A 17,441-nucleotide genomic window follows, 5' to 3' on the forward strand; every position below is an offset into this window, starting at 1 on the left:
TATCCAACATCCCCTGAAGTTTCCTAGCACCCACCCCATCCCCAGACAGTCAATGATCTGTTTTTTGTCTCTATAGATTAACTTGCATGTTCTAGAATTTTATATAAATGGCATTATGTAGCATGCACTCTTCTTTGTTTGGAGTTTTTCACTTAGCATCATTATTTTGAGATTCATCCATGTTGTTGGGTTTATCTATAGTTATAGTTCCATTGTATCGATTGATCAATTGATTTTTTAATTTTTTTAATTAAAACATTTTAATTGAAGTATAGTTGATTTACAATGTTGTGTTAATTTCTGCTGTACAGCTAAGTGATTCAGTCATACATATATATACATTATATATACATTCTTTTCCATGACAGTTCTCTTGTATGGATATACCACAATTTGGTTTTTTATAAATTTATTTTATATTTTATTTTTGGCTGCGTTGGGTCTTCATTGCTGCACACGGGCTTTCTCTAGTTGTGGTGAGAGGGGGCTACTCTTCGTTGCGGTGCGTGGGCTTCTCATTGCAGTAGCTTCTCTTGTTGCGGACCACGGGCTCTAGGCGCACAGGCTTCAGCAGTTGTAGCATGCAGGCTCAGTAGTTGTGGCTGGCGGGCTCTAGAGCGCAGGCTCAGTAGTTGTGGTGCACGGGCTTAGTTGCTCCACAGCATGTGGGATCTTCCCGGACCAGGGATCGAACCTGTGTCCCCTGCATTGGCAAATGGATTCTTAACCACTGCACCACCAAGAGAAGTCCAAAATTTATGTTGGTTTTTAAAAGGGTAAAAAGCAAAGCTCGCCCTAGCTGTTGTGAGGAGGGTGGACTGTGGGGCTGGAGCAGACGCTGGGAGAAGAGAGAAGTGGCTCCAGCAGGAGATGTCCGGGCTGAGGTCGTGGGGCTGAGGATGGAGAGATGGTCAGATTAAGGATCTCTTTTGGAGGAAAAGCAGATGGATTTTGGATGTTGGGGGTCAGAGACTGAGCTAGTAGGTGGTCTGATGAGAATTTCAACCCAGAGTGGTCTAATTCCAAAAGCCATGCCCTTAACCGATAAAGGTTATTTTACATACTCTCCCCCTCTCTTTTTTTTTTTTTGGCCACACGGCATGCTGGATCTTAATTCTCCAGCGAGGGATGGAACCCATGCCCCCTGCAGTGGAAGCACGGATGGAGTCTTAATCACTGGACCACCAGGGAAGTCCAAATGGTACCTACTCTCAAGGGCATGGGTGGGCCCATGGGAAGAACTTTCCCTCTGCCATGTTCCCTGGGCCTTAGGCACTCAGGAAATCCCACTTCTGCCCATCACCTGAACAGCTACTTATGTAACTAAGATGGTCTTTATTTTTTATTATTTTTTTAAAAATAAATTTATTTATTTATTTTTGTGTTGGGTCTTTGTCGCAGTGTGCGGGCTTCTCATTACAGTGGCTTCTCATTGTGGAGCACGGGCTCTAGGCGCGCGGGCTTCAGTCGATGCAGCACGCGAGCTCAGTAGTTGTGGCTCGTGGGCTCTAGAGCACAGGCCCAGTAGTTGTGGCGCACGGGGTTAGTTGTTCGGTGGCATGTGGGATCTTCCTGGATCAGGGATCGAGCCCGTGTCCCCTGCATTGGCAGGCGGATTCTTAACCACTGCACCACCAGGGAAGCCCCAGGGGTTGATTTCTAAAACTATGAAATCAGCGAAAACCCAGGTGGTTCAGTGATATGGTGAAACTGAGCAGGACCCTGTGGGGCTCCTGGGCACAAAAGCCTTTCTGGGTCCCCCATTTCTTTTTTTTTTTTTTTTTTTTTCCCCATTTCTTGTTTGCAGGAAAAAGGCTTCATTCAGCCTCCAGGCCCTTCCCTGAGTTCCAAAGGGCAGGTTCAAAGAGTTGCTAATCAGGGAAGGGAGGGGATGCAGAGACAAGGGAGGAGCAGCCTAGAAACAATTGTGCAGCCTTGGGGCAGGGTCCCGGTTCCCCCTCAAAGGATACACGCAACAATGTTTTTGAGCTGTGCTGCAGATACTGAAACACCCACCAGGTGGGAGAAGTTAACTGTGTGCTGCTCACAAGCACAGACCCCAGACTGGATGGATCCAGAAGGTTGATGATACTGACTCCCGATTGCCTCACCATCAACCAATCAGAAGAATGTCCACAAGCTGACCACACCCTCTTGGAACCATTACTATAAATCTCCTCACTGACCCCTCCAGGTCAGGACACACAGTTTTGAGGGCACTAGCCCGCTGTGGCCCCTTTTGCCTGGCAAAGCAATAAAGCTATTCTTTTCTACTTCACCCAAAACTCTGTCTCTGAGAATCAATTCGGTACCGGGTACAGAGGCCAGATTTTGGCTACAACGGTAACATGGTAATGGGGTCCATGAATTGGATTCAGGCTTGCAGACTGTTTAGATCCTGGGATCCAAGTCTGTCCTCTTCTGGAAGTTGCTGGACTGTGGATACAGCTTCCCTCACTATTCAAAGCCCAGCCCTGCTGTACCAGCAGGTTGGGGTGCTTCCCCACCTAGTGAGTCAATGGCTGGCCAGGACAGGGGCACACTGGTCTCTGAGGGCTGAGACAGGGCCCAGAGACTCAGTGTAACCTAGCAGGACCCTATGGGGACCTTCCCCCAGATACTCTGCTTTAGCTCCTCCATGAAGTACCTAGATAATGGTATTTGATGCAAATTTCCTGGGTTGTTCTGCAGACGTGAAACTGCCCCCCACCAAATGGAAGATGTTAACTACTTGATGACCATGAGCACATAGCCCCAGGCCTCCTGGAGCCTAAGGACTGATAAAGTTAACCCCTGTGATACCGCCCTGTTCCCTCACCATCAGCCAATCAGAGAATTGTACACGAGCTGATCGGTACCCTGGGATCCCCGCTCCCTCACCTGGCTTTTAAAAATGCTTTGCTGAAACCCTTGGAGCTTGAGGCTTTTTAAGGCATGAGCCACCTTGTCTCCTTGCATGGCCTTGCAATAAACCTTTCTCTGCTCCAAACTGACGTTTTAATTTGTTTGGCCTCACTGTGCGTCGGGCACGTGAACTTGTGTTAACATCAGGACTGGGAAGTCACTCTGATGTCCCTTTACCAGAGCAATCTCTGCCACTCAAGTCATCCGGAGCTGGAGCTCTCCAGCCCTGCGTCTTCAATTCAAGTAGGGTTCGTGGGCCTTATCATGGCCCATCTTTCTGAAGCAGCAGAGACTTTTTGAAGAACAGCAGTTTAACTGGCTATTTGAAACATTATTTCTAGGTGAAAATGGGTATCACGGAGCCAAATGCAACATTCATATGCAGCTTTAACCTGAAGTGAAGAGTTCAAAACTCTGCCCCCAGATCCCAGAGAGATCCACATCTTCTATCCTCTCCTTAACTTTGGGAGTGTGTTGGGGGACAATTTGAGCCACACTGTACTAGGACTTTGTGTTTCCTGTTCTAGGGCCAGGCTGGGGTGCTCTGAAAATGAGAAAACACGTACAAACACTAGGTATGTAGAGAAGCCTTTAACATACTGTTACTGTTATCCCCTCCCCCCAGGACCCTGCAAACACCTACTCAGAGGCAGGGCCAAAGCCCTGGTCTCTGTAAGGGGCTCTCAAGTTTCATCTGGGTGGTTTCTGGCTCTCATCTGGGGACCCCGCCGCTCACATCTGAAATCAAAGGATCGACTGGAAAAGATCTAAGTTTTGAAGAGGGAAAGTCAGTCCAGTCCCAATGCATGCAAATTATCTCTCAGCCAAATATTAAGCCAGCTTGCTCAGTGCAACCTCCTTGTCGCTCCCGTCTTGATTCAGCTATCTCCTCCTTCGGCTCAGTCGTTACCTTAACACTACTTAGACCCTACCTGTCAAGAACTTCACCTCCACCTTCCCTGGTTCATCCACACTCACAGTTCAACAGCACGGCACTACCACAATTTTTGGTCCTCAAATGTCAACCGGCAACAGCTGTTATCCCTTCAATATCTACTCAGCAACTACTGTGTGTGTGACCACGTGGATTACAAAGACTAGCAAGAGATTATACATTGGCTGCAGCTCATTCATCAACAGCAATGATCACAAAGGGGACCATGGTTTTGAAGCAAGCACCAACGGGAGGACGCACCTAAATTTGACCCGGGTAAGCTGAACCCAGTGATTACTGTCTTTGAGGGGGAAGGCAGGGTTGGGCAGGCCTACAGGGGAAGGAGAGTGGAGCCACAGCAGCAAGGGACAGCAGCTCAAGATGTCTAGAGCTAAGACACATCCAGGGGCACGGAAGCTGTGTGGCCCTCGCGAGCTATATTTGGAGATGCGTGACTGGACGTGTTACAATGTTTAGATCAACTCTTACAGGCTGTTAGCGACTTGAGGTCACAGAGCCAGGGGAATGTCACGGTCAAACTAATGGCCTGGACTAAGGACTAAGGGACGGGCAGTTGGGAGAGATTAAGAAAGATTTAGGAGTAACACAGTCGCTTAGGGACCAGAGCTGTTGTATTTAAGGACTAGGCAAACACCAAACCACTTTTTAATTTTTTAAATCAAACACTTTATTTTCACATAACAAGCGCAAAAAACTCCCAAACACTTTAACAATACAATTAACGCAGTTATGAAGTCAATTATATACTACTCAAAGCCCCAAAAGGTCAATCAGCTTAACGTTCCAAACATTTCCAGACGTGGTTTTTCAAAGCTACCTTTGGTTTTTGGAAAAACCAGTATGGAAGTCAATATACATTGAATGCATTGAACAACATTTGCTTATATTAAGGTGTCCACCAACATTAGCTTACACCTGGCAAGTTGGAGCATGATCTGAAGTCATACACTGAAATACGTACACAGGTTCTGCCCCGGAGCTCCTGCAGTGAGGAGGGAGGAGGGCCGTGAAGGGGGAAGAAAAAGGCCAGTCCAGGCTGTGGCATTTCTCGTTGTGTAACAGAGGTATGAGAGTTTAACACTAGAAGACTGTCAAGTCATTAAGCTTCATGTTCCAAATGGTCTCTTGCTGAGGCTTGAGATGGGCACAAATGGTGGGGAAGATGAGTCACAGAAGAGTTTTGAGCGACAAGATCCCAAAGATGCTCAGAGGGCCGGAAGGAGCAAGCGACAGTTTCCCACTGTTCTCACATTATTTCAGGGTGAAATTGTGTATAAGTTCGGATAAAATATTCAAATATTTGCTTAGATTTTTACCAGTTGCTCTATGAGAACCCTCATACATAGCAACTTTGAAACTTTCATTATAAAAAAGAGCGTACAAATAAATTCACAAAAAAGAGACAATTAATGTTGAGCAGCCAAAAAGTCATGGTTTATTATATCTGAAGAAATTTCATAATTCAAACACAACCAAACTGTACATTTTACAATCACATTCTATTTGTAAACAGTTAAAAGCCACTGACTTCTTCTGCATCTTAGGACACAAACAGTTAGAATCAAGGCAATGAAATGATGGCAAATTCTGTACTGTTAAAATTTTTACCCTTGTTTAGTCTCTCTTCTTTGACTAAGCAAGCATTATAATACCATTTGTGGGCAAAAGAGGGGAAAGGAGAGAAAGAAATTTTAAAAATGGTGTAACTCGTTAGTTTGCAACAACATTTAAAATTTTCTTTATACAACGAACAATTCTGTAAGCCCAATACCTTGGTTACAGTATGCATAGTTACTGATTTCGGCTTTAAGGTACAACAGTTAAACATTAACACAGTCACAAGAGAGCAGAAACATATAGAGCCACTTGATGGGATTACAAAAAAATTATTACCTACTGATTATTAGCAAACCATCACCACTCACTAATAAAAAGACAGCATCTGAAAGCAGAATCTCAAACTCCAGCTTTAAGCGTTTTTTTGTTTTTTGTTTTTTTTCTTTTTGGCAGAGAAGATTCTTTAACAGAGCAATATGTAGTATCAGTGCTAAAAGTTGGGGTTTTTCTTTTTTTCCTATAAGAAACTACAAGGAGGGTTTTTTTTTTGTTGTTTTTTTTTTTTTTTAAACTGGGGAACTGGTTTTCCTGAGAACCATGCTCTTTGATTTAGGACAGGAATAGAAAAACAAAAGAACATGGCCAAATGCTGCTCCTTTTTCCCAGAGATAGAAAGCATCTTTTAAATCATCCTCCATTTTTTTTTTTTTTGTCTTTTAATTTTTTTTTTTAAATGATGGAAGAGTAAACATTTTTTTCTCAAAAAACAAACAAAAAAATCTGTAAACAAGAAGGTTCAACGTGGGAACCTTCAAAACAAAATGGAAAGCCTATTCAAAGTGCAGGGCCCGTCCTGGGTGGCAGGTGGGCTGCAAGTCACAGCTGTGGCCACAGTTTTTCAAACTGCAGAGCGAAATTCTTTAGTTTTATAACATGAAAAAACTGGTGCAATACTTTCATTTATAGTCCTAAGTCAGTATCATAACTTGATCTTTTAAACTCCACGATACCACAATAAGGTAGGCAAACATCAAGGCATAGTAGAGAGCGCACACCTTTTAAGAACATCCTTGAGTAAACATTTACACTGGAACAGCTGCCCCCCCATATTGCCGATTAGATGGAGAGAACATCATTCAGTGCAAAGTTAAAAGCTCATACATTATCAGCCCAAAAAAATGGTTTTGCAAAAAGAAAGAAAGAAGAGAAAAAGAATGAATGGGGGGGGGAGGGGTAGAAAGGGGAAAATTAAAAAAAAGAACCCAAAGGCTAAACATGATGAATATACACAAGTGAGCTCATTCTATACGGTGTAGCATGTATGGCGCTATTTGGGAGTGTAAATAGATAGATACCTTTTCACATTATAATATTGGCCTGCATGATTCAAGTATTCAAACTGATATGTTTCAGGGAAAACAAAGTGGAAAATGTGCAGAGAATAGCTGTTCCCACAGGTGGCCCTGGCTGCAGGCGGCGAGCCCAACTTAGTGCTCCTTTCTTTCGCGTCTTGAGGTCGCAGTTCTGAGTCGAGTCTACACTGTTACATGGACTCTCCACCCCCACCCAGGTGGTCAACAGAAAGAAAAGCGTTAATGGGGGACGGGCTGCTAATTCCCCGGGGGTCGCTGCTGCTTGGAGGACCCCACAAGCTTGTGGAATAATGTGGGGTCCCCCAGAGGGAAGTGCCATGAAGGTCTCCACAGTTAGTTCCCGACAGCCCAGCACCATTCCAGTGATTGAGATCGGTCCGGCTGGAGAATGAGTGGGAACAGTCGAGGGAGCCCAGCCGGCTCTGGCTGGACCCGAGAGACTGCCAGCTGGGAGAAGGGGTCAGAGACTGACTTTGTGCAAAGAAACGACTGATCTCCTCTTCACTGGCAAGCTCAGCAAGAATAGTAGTGTTCCCCAGTACACACCTGGAGGAAAGAGACACAAGCGGGCTAGCTGAGGGGTCTGGGTCAAAGTCACGGTGACACTGTCTCTGCTACAAAAGCAGTGGAGGGCGAGAGGGAGAGGGCGGGGCACACAAGGACCCAGCGTGCCCTCCCTTCCAGCCAGCGTGTGCCCCGGAGGCTGCACACGGCGGGGGCACAGCGCCCAGGGCTCTCCGGGTCCAGCCGTGCCACCCAGTGCTGTTGTGGCATCAAGATCATGTCTTCTTGTCTCCTAACAAGCAATTTAAGGGATTTTCTAGGGCCATTTGGATCTGGTGTGATGCATCCCTTTCTGAGTACTGCCCCTGGAGCCCAAGACACAGTGAGGCTGCAGCTTTTATGAAGCGCTCACTGCGGGACCCCAAGTGCTGGCCCAGAGATGGCACACAGAGTCACCAGCTGCACTTTCATACACACAAGGGAGCCCTAACGAGAGAATTCCAAGCTTGCAATCCCGAGGGCATTTTCCAGGTGCCATGCGCAGAATGGCCAACTTACATGTGCAGAGACTTTTGTGCCTTCACTACCTCTTCCTTTGAGCTGTAACGGACCAGAGCATTTCCATGCGGGAGGTTCAGGTGGAATGTGATCAGTGGGCCATGCTGCATGCACAGGGTGCGCAGAGTTGAGCCGTCAATCTAGGGGACACAGCGTGGGGACCGCCAGTTAGGTGCACCGCCATGAAGACTGTCCAGGTAGGTTGTCCCAGGCTGGGACTCTGGTCCTTTCTCTCTTGCCCAAGGTTCTTCACTCCTGGTGCCACTCTTCACTGGGACTCACTGCTGTGACAGGGTACAGTGCCCCCCTCCCCACCTCCACTGGTCCCAGAGCCATACCTCTGTGGCCTCTAGACTCCAGGACATTCCCCAGATCCCCAATTCCTTAGTTAGTCACTGCCCCTGCTGTGGCTTCATGTCTTCTCTCTTCCCTGCCCTGAGGACAGGATGCATCAAGGCACTGCTCCCTGGGGAGGAGGGGGGTGGGCTCTTAACACCCAGCCTCCAGAGGAGGGGGCAGTCCAGGGACTAAGAAAATGTTCTCATCTAAAAGGGCAGACAAGTTTTCTCAAAGTGCAGTACAAGGACCACCTGCATCAAATCCATCTGAATGCCCTTATAGAAATGCAGATCCCTGACCCTAGCCCAGATATGTACTAAATGAGAGTCTGTGGGGTGAGGCCTAGGACTCTCTATTTTCGGTCAGCTCCCGTGCAGTTTACAGTGTGAAAACCACTGGGTCAGACCACCAGCCTGCCTGAGGCATCTAAAGACCATTCTCTGCTGTTTTCTCTGCCCGGCCTTGACATCTACTCAGCACCACTTTGGAAGGCCTGGGTAGTCCCCATCTCAGACTTAAACCAGAATGCAAACCTTTGCTTCCATGCTACCTGGCGTATCCACATAAGCCAGGATACCTGATGTTCTTACCTGAGGTGTAAGGTTTTTCAGAACAAGCCAATTTGTTATTCTCCCTGAGCTGCTCTCACCCCAGCTGGAACCTAAACAAGGAAGAAAAAGGACAAGTCAGTTTTCCAAGACTGTGGCCTGAATGACTGTTCAGGACAAACATACTCCAGTCAAACTGCAGACATTCAGGAGGATCATCTGGGCTCGTGGCGTCCTTCTCTTCCTTCTTACTTACCTGTGCGTCTACATGAGGTATTTTCTCTGTGGGCCCAAGATGCCAGCTCACGCCAGCTCGGACCAGGTGTTAATTTCTGGGGCACGTGGCTCTGCCTCTGGGTGGAGGGGGCTCAGAGGGCTGCCAGCTCATCACATGGTGGGCTAGTGAACCAAAGGCCAGATGCCTTTGGGGTCTTCCCATTTATAAAGCTAGAACTATCGCAAATGGTAGCCTTTGGGGAATCGCCTCAGCTCACGATGATCTCACGTTATCAACTGATGACTGCATGCACGTCCCACAGGGTGTGAAGTTCGAGGGGATTTAAGAGCTTGCAGTCTTCCAGACATTCCTCGTTTCAGTCTGGGCTACCACAGGGGCTCCACACCTGGCTCTCCTGCCTGGCCCTACAGCATCATCTCTCCCTCCCAGCAGCAGAGCTTTAAGACATGATCAAGTCACTTCTGTCTACAACTACTTAAAAGCGCCTCAGACCTGATGAGGATGATTATAATTTTTGTGACTTTCTGTTTGAATATTAAAAAAAAAATCCCACAAGGACTCAGAGGCAAAAAATATACAAATCAATTTTCACTGCAAAGTAAAGGAGCTGTTACAGTGGAGGATTCCTGGACTGAACGTCAACATTATGACATAGTGTGCGTGTGTGGTAATTGCAGTCATTGTAGCTTTTGTTGTGGTCATCCATTTACAATGCTTGCTGTCAGTTTACTTATCGCTTGTAAAAACAAAATACAGTGTGTGTGTGTTAAAAAAAAAAAAAAAAAGAACTTAAAAACAAAGAAAACAGTGCCTCAGAAACACTCCGGGTGGCTTAGGAAGATGGCTGCGTGACACAGCTCGTGCCCACTCAGCTCGCCCTGAACACCACCCCTTGCCAAGCTCCAGCAACTCCAGCAGGAAACCCTTGTGCTTTCCCAGGTCTCTGCGCCTGGCACATGCTGCGCCCTCTGCTGGCCTGGCTGACTCTTACAGGCTTCCTGAGCCCATTCAACTCCACCAACCGCCTGAGGGTGAGGGTGCCACCAGGCACTTAGCTGGCATCCAAAACACATCTGTGGCCTGAAAGAACCACTTACACACGACACCAATTACATTAACTTGCATTCAGTAGCTCAGAACAGACTCATGTGCTTTTTTCACATAATTAAAACTTTCCCCCAAAGGAAACACTGCAAGTTTTATTTCAGCCAATCACCTGTCCAAAGATAAGAAATTATTAATGAGGTTTTACTACAATTTTCAGCCTGGAGGTGAGAAAGTTTGGTGCATTTGAGGGGCGGGGTAGAATGGATGAACTGGTAGACGAGCTCTGAGCTGTATTTGTGGCTGTGTGTGTTGTGTATGTTGGGGCGAGGCGGGTGGGGACATGATGCCAGTACAAATCCAGTGCTAGTCATTTACGGAAAGAGTAGAGAGGTAAGGGAACCATCTGTCCCAGTCTTCCTGGGACAGTCTGGCTTAGGCCTGTACAGTTAACTAACAGCCCCTTTTCACTCTCAAGCGTCCGTGTTGAATCAGTAAGTTTTATGATCATCCTAAGTACAGGCCAAGCTTTCACCCAAACAGACCCCGTCTTCAAGGCCCAGATGGGCTGCTCCCACCTCCCCAGGCCTGTCAGACGACACTTCTGCTCCATGTGACACGGCATTATGACAAGCCTGCCATGAGCAGGAAGTTACTGTACCTAATAAGATGAGCCCTTGAGGAACTTCTGAAAGAAAGGAGATCCCCATTCCATTAACTTTACCACCGACAGGTGTGTGTCTTTGGGGACATGTAAGTAAACTGGGCAAAATTTAAAATAAAATTTAAGACTCTCAAAAGCATGGCAATTGCAGAAGACAGCAATGAACTAGGAATCTTACGTTAAGTTCTAATCTTACTTTATAGAGGATAATGCAACGGTCTGCTGTTTAGGTCTCCGTTAAACTAGGCTGTTGGTACTGATTAGCGTTCAGCAAATAAACCACATGAAACCACCTTATGCATGTCGTCTTACCTGGGGTATACCTGGCGTCAGAATTTCCCCATCCTCCACCTACACGAAGGGGAGAATTATCCCACGTAGACAAGGGTGGCTTCTGACCAGTCAGTCCCGGAGGTGGGCGGGACGGAGCAGTGATGTTTTTAGGTGGCAAAGGGACCTTCCACAGCTCATGAGCCAGAGAGGTGTTTGTAACTGAACCAGGAGACCATGTCAATTTGGAATCACTATTTCTGGCTACTCAAAGGAAAAAAACAAAAGTGGGAAAGAGGGGAGATAAATGCTTTCAGAAAAGAGAAAATTTAAATAATGACAACACTCATTCCCCCACTAAAAGCAAATCAAACAAACAAACTTAAAAAAAAACCCAAATCAAACTAAACTGCAGAAGAAACAAAAAGCCAAAAGGAAACTGCTCCCTTGCCTCAAAACAGACTGCCTGTCTCATTAATAGTTTTAAGACCTGTGAGACCCTTAGTCCAGCGTATACAACTACATTGAACACTGCTTTGAGCTGCTCTAAAGTAGCAAGTGGGAACTCCATACCTTAACAACCATAATGAGCTGCTCAGGACCAACACTTAGGCCATTCGATTTTAGCATTGTGTTATTCATTCATGAAAAAAGGACTACAAAAGCAGCCCTAACTCAGGGAATCTTCACAGCAGACATTCGCTGGGGGCTACTCTATGCTGAGCGCTGGGCTGCTGGGCGCTTGGTGTACGCTACCTCTAATCCTCACACACATTTTACTGAGGTTCAGAGAGGTTAAGCAACTTGCCTATGGGTCCAGTGAACAGCCAGGAACACAGAAAACTAAACCGAAATAATACCAAAAAAAATGAGAGAGCAGAAGGGGATAGAAAATTTTATAACTTCTGTCACCATCAATTATTTTTTCTACCTGCTCATAAGGAGCATGTCTTTAAGTCAGCACGTCTCAAAGTGTGATGGGAAGACTGGTCACAACACAGCTTACTACTGGTCTGTGACAGTACAAATGCAGAAGTTCAGAGTGAGCGTTTGTAAACTCTTAACAGCAATCTGATGCTGCTGTAACTCCCAAGTGTGTACTCCAGCAACTCGAAGTTCAGGTTTACTGTATTTTACAAAAGTTACCAGTCTGCAAAGGATTGGGCATTAAAAGAATAAAAGGCCCGGGCTTCCCTGGTGGCGCAGTGGTTGAGAATCTGCCTGCCAATGCAGGGGACACGGGTTCGAGCCCTGGTCTGGGAGGATCCCACATGTTGCGGAGCAACTAGGCCTGTGAGCCACAACTACTGAGCCTGCGCGTCTGGAGCCTGTGCTCCGTAACAAGAGAGGCCGCGATAGTGAGAGGCCTGCGCACCGCGACGAAGAGTGGCCCCCGCTTACCACAACAGGAGAAAGCCCTCGCACAGAAACGAAGACCCAACACAGCCATAAATAAATAGTTAAAAAAAAAAAAAAAAAAAAAAAAAAAAAAGAATAAAAGGCCCTTCACTACAGACTGTTGAGGACTACTGCTTCGAACTAAATTACATTTAATCTGAGACAGCTCTCAGATGAGAGTGGCTAGTCAGTGAAACCTGATTATTTTAGTAAATGACTACTGGATACAGTAAATTTTAAAAGGGAGCAAATGGTGTTAAAAGTATCTTCCCAGGCTCAGAAATATACTCTCCCAGCTCCCTGAAAAGAAGACTCTGAATCAAAAGGAGAGGTAAACACAACGGCCCGGGCCCCAGGTTCTGCCCCTTCCTCTGCCAGAGCCTTGGCAAACTCAGGACAAGGCCCACCTGAAGTGCTTTGTGCTGTACTGCTGAGGGGAACGTTGTAGTTGGAGGCACGAATGGATGACCAGGCACTAGTTGAAGGCAGCGTGGTGTTCAAGGATGAGGATGACCCTACACAGGAAAAGAGCACAATTGGTCATCCCCAGAGCAGGGGACATGGTATTAGAGAAGAAGCAAAAGCACCCAGTGGACCTGCACCTTAACAGTATGCCAGAGAAAGGAAACAGCCATGTTCAGGGCCATGGGAACGGCGCCCATGACTGTAGCTTCCTTCCTGCCTTCAAAACAGCATGTGGAGAGCTTGCTCACTGTTTCCACCGTGGCTCAAGAGGTATCCCTCCCATTCCGGTCTTCTAATAACTGTCTGTGAGAACGCACCCCAACAATGGGATCCAGCAAGAGACAACAGCAGCCCTGCTTCTCAGCAGTGGGCTCCACCAGGGCTCCCAGTCTGTCTCTGAACTCTAATGACTTCTTATTGGGCAGCTCACCAAGGTGCCCTGGCACTGGCACTACCAGTGAGCCAGGCCTTTGTCCTCTCCCATCGTGCCCCACATTCAGTCTCGAAAACCTAGCCTTTCTTCCTATTTTTTAAAAAATCCCCTTGACCACTACCCTAGTTTAGCTCCAGACCCGACCATTATGTGGATCACTGCAACAGCTCCTGCTGCCAGATTCTTTCATTAACCACCAGGCTGTGAGGTTTTATTGCTGGCTCTGTCCCCACGCTCTCCTGTGAAGGCAGCGGCTTTAACTATTCTATACATAGTGGGCTGCTAAACTCAGTCGCTTTAGAATGATGAGGATTCTTATCTTACCACTGTGATCTGGCAAACACCTGTGTTACATTCTGTATTTAACAGAAAGTGCTGTTCTACATTTTCTTTATTACAAACTGTTTAAGGGGACAGCTATGAGGCTGTACGTTACAGAAAGAGAAGAGACCGTCGCTCATTTCATTCACCTTTCTTCTACTGCATGCATGGAGTACTTACAAATGCCTGGGGTGAAAGACAACCACGGGTAGGTGGGAGGAGGATTTCATTGGATAACCCACTAAAAGTGCACTGGACTGCAGCGACCCTTAAATTTTTCTTATTTTCACTCTCTGGGAGACAAAGAAAGCCAATTCCTTCTCCAGATGAAAGTTCTTTAACATCCAGAGTGTATAAACAAATAATAACATAACATCTTCCATAAGAAACACCCACTTCTTAATAACCACAATACGGAAACTTGTTATAAAATGGGTAGCGAACTTCAGTTGTTAATACAGTTACTGGAAAGCAAGTGTCTGCTGGTCCTTTGTGTTTACCACATCAAGTGATAATAAATCCTCATCATTTTAAAAGTGGCTAAAGAGTCACCTACGGGAAATCGAGAATTCTGTTATCACTGTCACGAGCCCCTTGGAGGTCAGGCGCTGTGCTGTGCTGGAGTGACTCTCGCTGCTCAAGCTTTCACATCTACTTTGAGCCACTGTCCTGCATCACTCAGAAATCCTGAGTCGTATCCGCCTACATACCACTGTTCCTGTCCCTGAGGTGGTCGACTTCCCGCACAGTATTAATTGAAAGATTGTTTATGACACTGCCAGGAGTGACATAAGGGTCAGTTTCAGGGTCAATGTTTGGATAACCTTTCCATGGTTCACCAGGGCGAAATTCTGGAAATAAAAATTTAAAATTAGTTCAGGCTTAATCAGCAGCTGAGAATCCATCAGTAACTACCCAAAAGTTTTATTCCTAAAGTCTATGCAACTATCAAGTATCTCCCAGTACTCTCAAACTATTTTCCAGTACCCTAACAGGCTGACTCAATATCACAATATACTGTTTTTTATGAATAACTTGCAACTTTTTTCTGGGTTTATACATTCTTAAAAGTAACACTTTAAAGTGCTTTATTACAAATCACAAAGCCACAGCAAGTTGGAGAGGACGAAACAGGTCATAGGTGCATTTCTGGTGATTCCTCAGTAAATGCAAATGCTGTCACCTCTGTCCCCAGACACAGCTAGAGAAGAACAATGAATGAAGGTTTATATCATTCTTCGAGCTGGCCTAATCCCTTTGTGGGACCAACCCCACCTTCACAGAACGGAGCATAAAGGTGCTGGCAGTGGGCCAGGTCACTCATCAGCCCGAGACCTGGGCTCAACTTCCCTTTCGCATTTCTGTGTTCTTCCTCATCCTTCGCGTAGTTCAGTGCAATCACAGATTCAGGGCCAAATCATTAGTATATCTAGAGGTATCGAAACCTTAATGGACACAAACTCTCATAAAAGAAGATGTCGGCATTTTACCTGGTGGCCAATTAACACTGCTAGAGCCGTTAGGCGATTTGGCACGTGGCCAGCCATCTCCTACTGAACCCGGAGGACTGGCTGGTGAAGTACTGCTGTTCATAAAGTCATAGGGAACAAATGGAGACTCTTCCAGCCTGAAACCACTTGAAATAGCACCTAAAGAGAGAAAATGGAAGGGAAATGTGAGCAAAATATAATATCACATTTATTTCTTGTAGTTTGTCAAATATAGTAAGAAAACTTTTTATTAGATCTGTGGGTTCCAAACTGTTCTGTAGATTATGTGAAGATGTGAGGAGAAAAGAAAGCCCTGTGCTTTCTTCCAGATTTCAATCACTTCTAGCCTCTGATATGAATGAGGTCCTTGCCCACGACGACAGTATATTTTCACAAAAAGCCAAGTAAATGGACAGAGGGCAGAAGGAGAGAATGTGTGTCAAGGAGCGGGCAGGGACAGCATGGAGAGTCTGGGGGAAAAGATTCTAGCCAGTGGGTGCGGCCTGCACAAAGACTTGAGGAGAAAAACTGTTCGGCACATTTGAGGAACTGAAAGACCATTTTGCCTGAAAAATAGTAAACGGGAGAGAGAACAACATGAAGGAGTGGGGCCCTGATCTTGAAGGGCAAGGATGACCAAGTACATTTTGTTTTAAATGCTTGGAATTCAAAGATCCTGAGGTGGGGTGTGCACACTCTAGCTGTCCCAGGCCCTACCACTCCAGACTGGACTATGCCCTGCCTGTTCCCCGAAAGCAGCAGAATTTACAACACCCTCAGACAGGGCTTTGTAGGACTTGGCAAGGAGTTCTTTATGCTGAGGGGTTTTAGGAAGGGAAGTAATACAATCCCATTTGTTTTGAGGTCACATTTGCTGCAGTGTGGAAAATGGAAGGAAGGCTAGCATAGAAGCAGGGAGACCATTGGGAGACACAACAGATGCATAAACTATGTATTTTGGAAGCAGAATGGGTACTATTCACAGATGGACTCAATGTGCAGATTGGAGAAAGGAAGAAATCAAGAATATCTCTTAGGCCCAAATATCCATCAACAGATGAATGCACAAACATAATGTGGTATATATTATCCAATCCAACTATAAAAGGAGTGAAATACATGTGCATGCTACAACACGGACGAACCTCGAAAACACTACGCTAAGCCAAAAATACGAGTCATAAAAGACCAGATATTATATGCTTCCATTTATATGAAATGTCTAATACAGACAAATCTATAGAAAACAAAAATATTAGTTTTTACTTATGGCTAGAGAGATGGGAAAATGGAGGTGGGAGAAATGACACCTAAGGGGTTCTTCTAGGGTAAGGAAAATGTTCAAAAGTTGATGGTGTGGGGCTTCCCTGGTGGCACAGTGGTTAAGAATCCGCCTACCAATGCAGGGGACAGATTCGAGCCCTGGTCTGGGAAGATCCAACATGCCGCGGAGCAACTAAGCCCGTGCACAACTACTGAGCCTGCGCTCTAGAGCATGCGAGCCACAACTACTGAGCCTGCATGCCGCAACTACTGAAGCCCACGCGCCTAGAGCCTGTGCTCCGCAACAGGAGAAGCCACTGCAATGAGAAGCCCACGCACCGCAATGAAGAGTAGCCCCTGCTCACCGCAACTAGAGAAAGCCCATGTGCAGCAACGAAGACCCAACGCAGCCAAAAACAAGCAAAAAAAAAGTTAAAAAAAAAAGTTGATTGTTCGATGGATACCCAACTGAGAATGTTACTGAAAGCCACAGAATTTTATACTTTAAAAGGAGAAATTGTATTATATGTAAATTATCTCAAACTGTTTGAAAAGGAGAATGCCTCTTAAACTTCTAGCTTCAATAACTTGATTGAAGGAGGTACAATTTCTGGAATGGGGAGGAGCAAGGGTGAAGAAAGTGAAACTGAGCAGGTCCCTGTGTGGCCCTCCCGTGTACAAAAGCCATTCCATGTCCCCCATTTCTTGTTTGTAGAAAAAAGGTTTCAGCCTCCTAGACCTTCCCTGAACCCCAAAGGGCAGATTCAAACAGTTACTAATCTGGGGAGTGAGGGAACGCAGAAACAAAGGAAAGGCAGTCAAGAAACAATAGTGTAGCCACCGGCCGGATCCTGGTTCCTCCTCAAAATCAAAAGATATACATCAAAAAAAAAAAAGATATACATCACAACCTGATAGAAATCTGAGTTCTTCTACAGGAACTGAGGCCCCCAACCCGGGTGGAGGATGGTAACTTCAGGCTGATCACAAACACTGGACCACAGACTGGATGGGACCAGAGGGCTAATGACTGAGACTCCTGGAACACCACCGTGTTATTTTCCCACCAATCAACCAGAGGAAGGTTACACCCCCTGTAGCCCCCCCCACCCCAATT

At 46.0% G+C, this 17,441-nt stretch overlaps 1 protein-coding gene across 5 annotated transcripts in view; it reads right to left on the reverse strand.

The window, feature by feature from the left end:
* Window positions 1-5,265: 5,265 nt before the first annotated feature.
* Window positions 5,266-17,441, reverse strand: part of TNRC6A (trinucleotide repeat containing adaptor 6A) — a 97,206-nt gene continuing 85,030 nt past the window's right edge. For all 5 annotated transcript variants that reach the window (XM_089896008.1, XM_022588503.3, XM_089896010.1 and 2 more), the window contains 7 exons: window positions 15,062-15,220; window positions 14,282-14,422; window positions 12,760-12,867; window positions 10,997-11,218; window positions 8,781-8,851; window positions 7,852-7,991; window positions 5,266-7,335 (listed from right to left, as the gene is read on the reverse strand). In XM_089896008.1, the coding sequence (XP_089752134.1) occupies window positions 6,960-7,335; window positions 7,852-7,991; window positions 8,781-8,851; window positions 10,997-11,218; window positions 12,760-12,867; window positions 14,282-14,422; window positions 15,062-15,220 (1,217 nt within the window). In that variant the 3' untranslated portion in view covers window positions 5,266-6,959. The remainder of the gene's footprint in view (window positions 7,336-7,851; window positions 7,992-8,780; window positions 8,852-10,996; window positions 11,219-12,759; window positions 12,868-14,281; window positions 14,423-15,061; window positions 15,221-17,441) is intronic.

The sequence above is a fragment of the Delphinapterus leucas genome, chromosome 15 (assembly GCF_059928025.1).
Source record: "Delphinapterus leucas isolate spDelLeu-1000000601 "Yukka" chromosome 15, BTC_Dleu_Yukka2, whole genome shotgun sequence".
Classification (NCBI taxonomy): domain Eukaryota; kingdom Metazoa; phylum Chordata; class Mammalia; order Artiodactyla; family Monodontidae; genus Delphinapterus; species Delphinapterus leucas.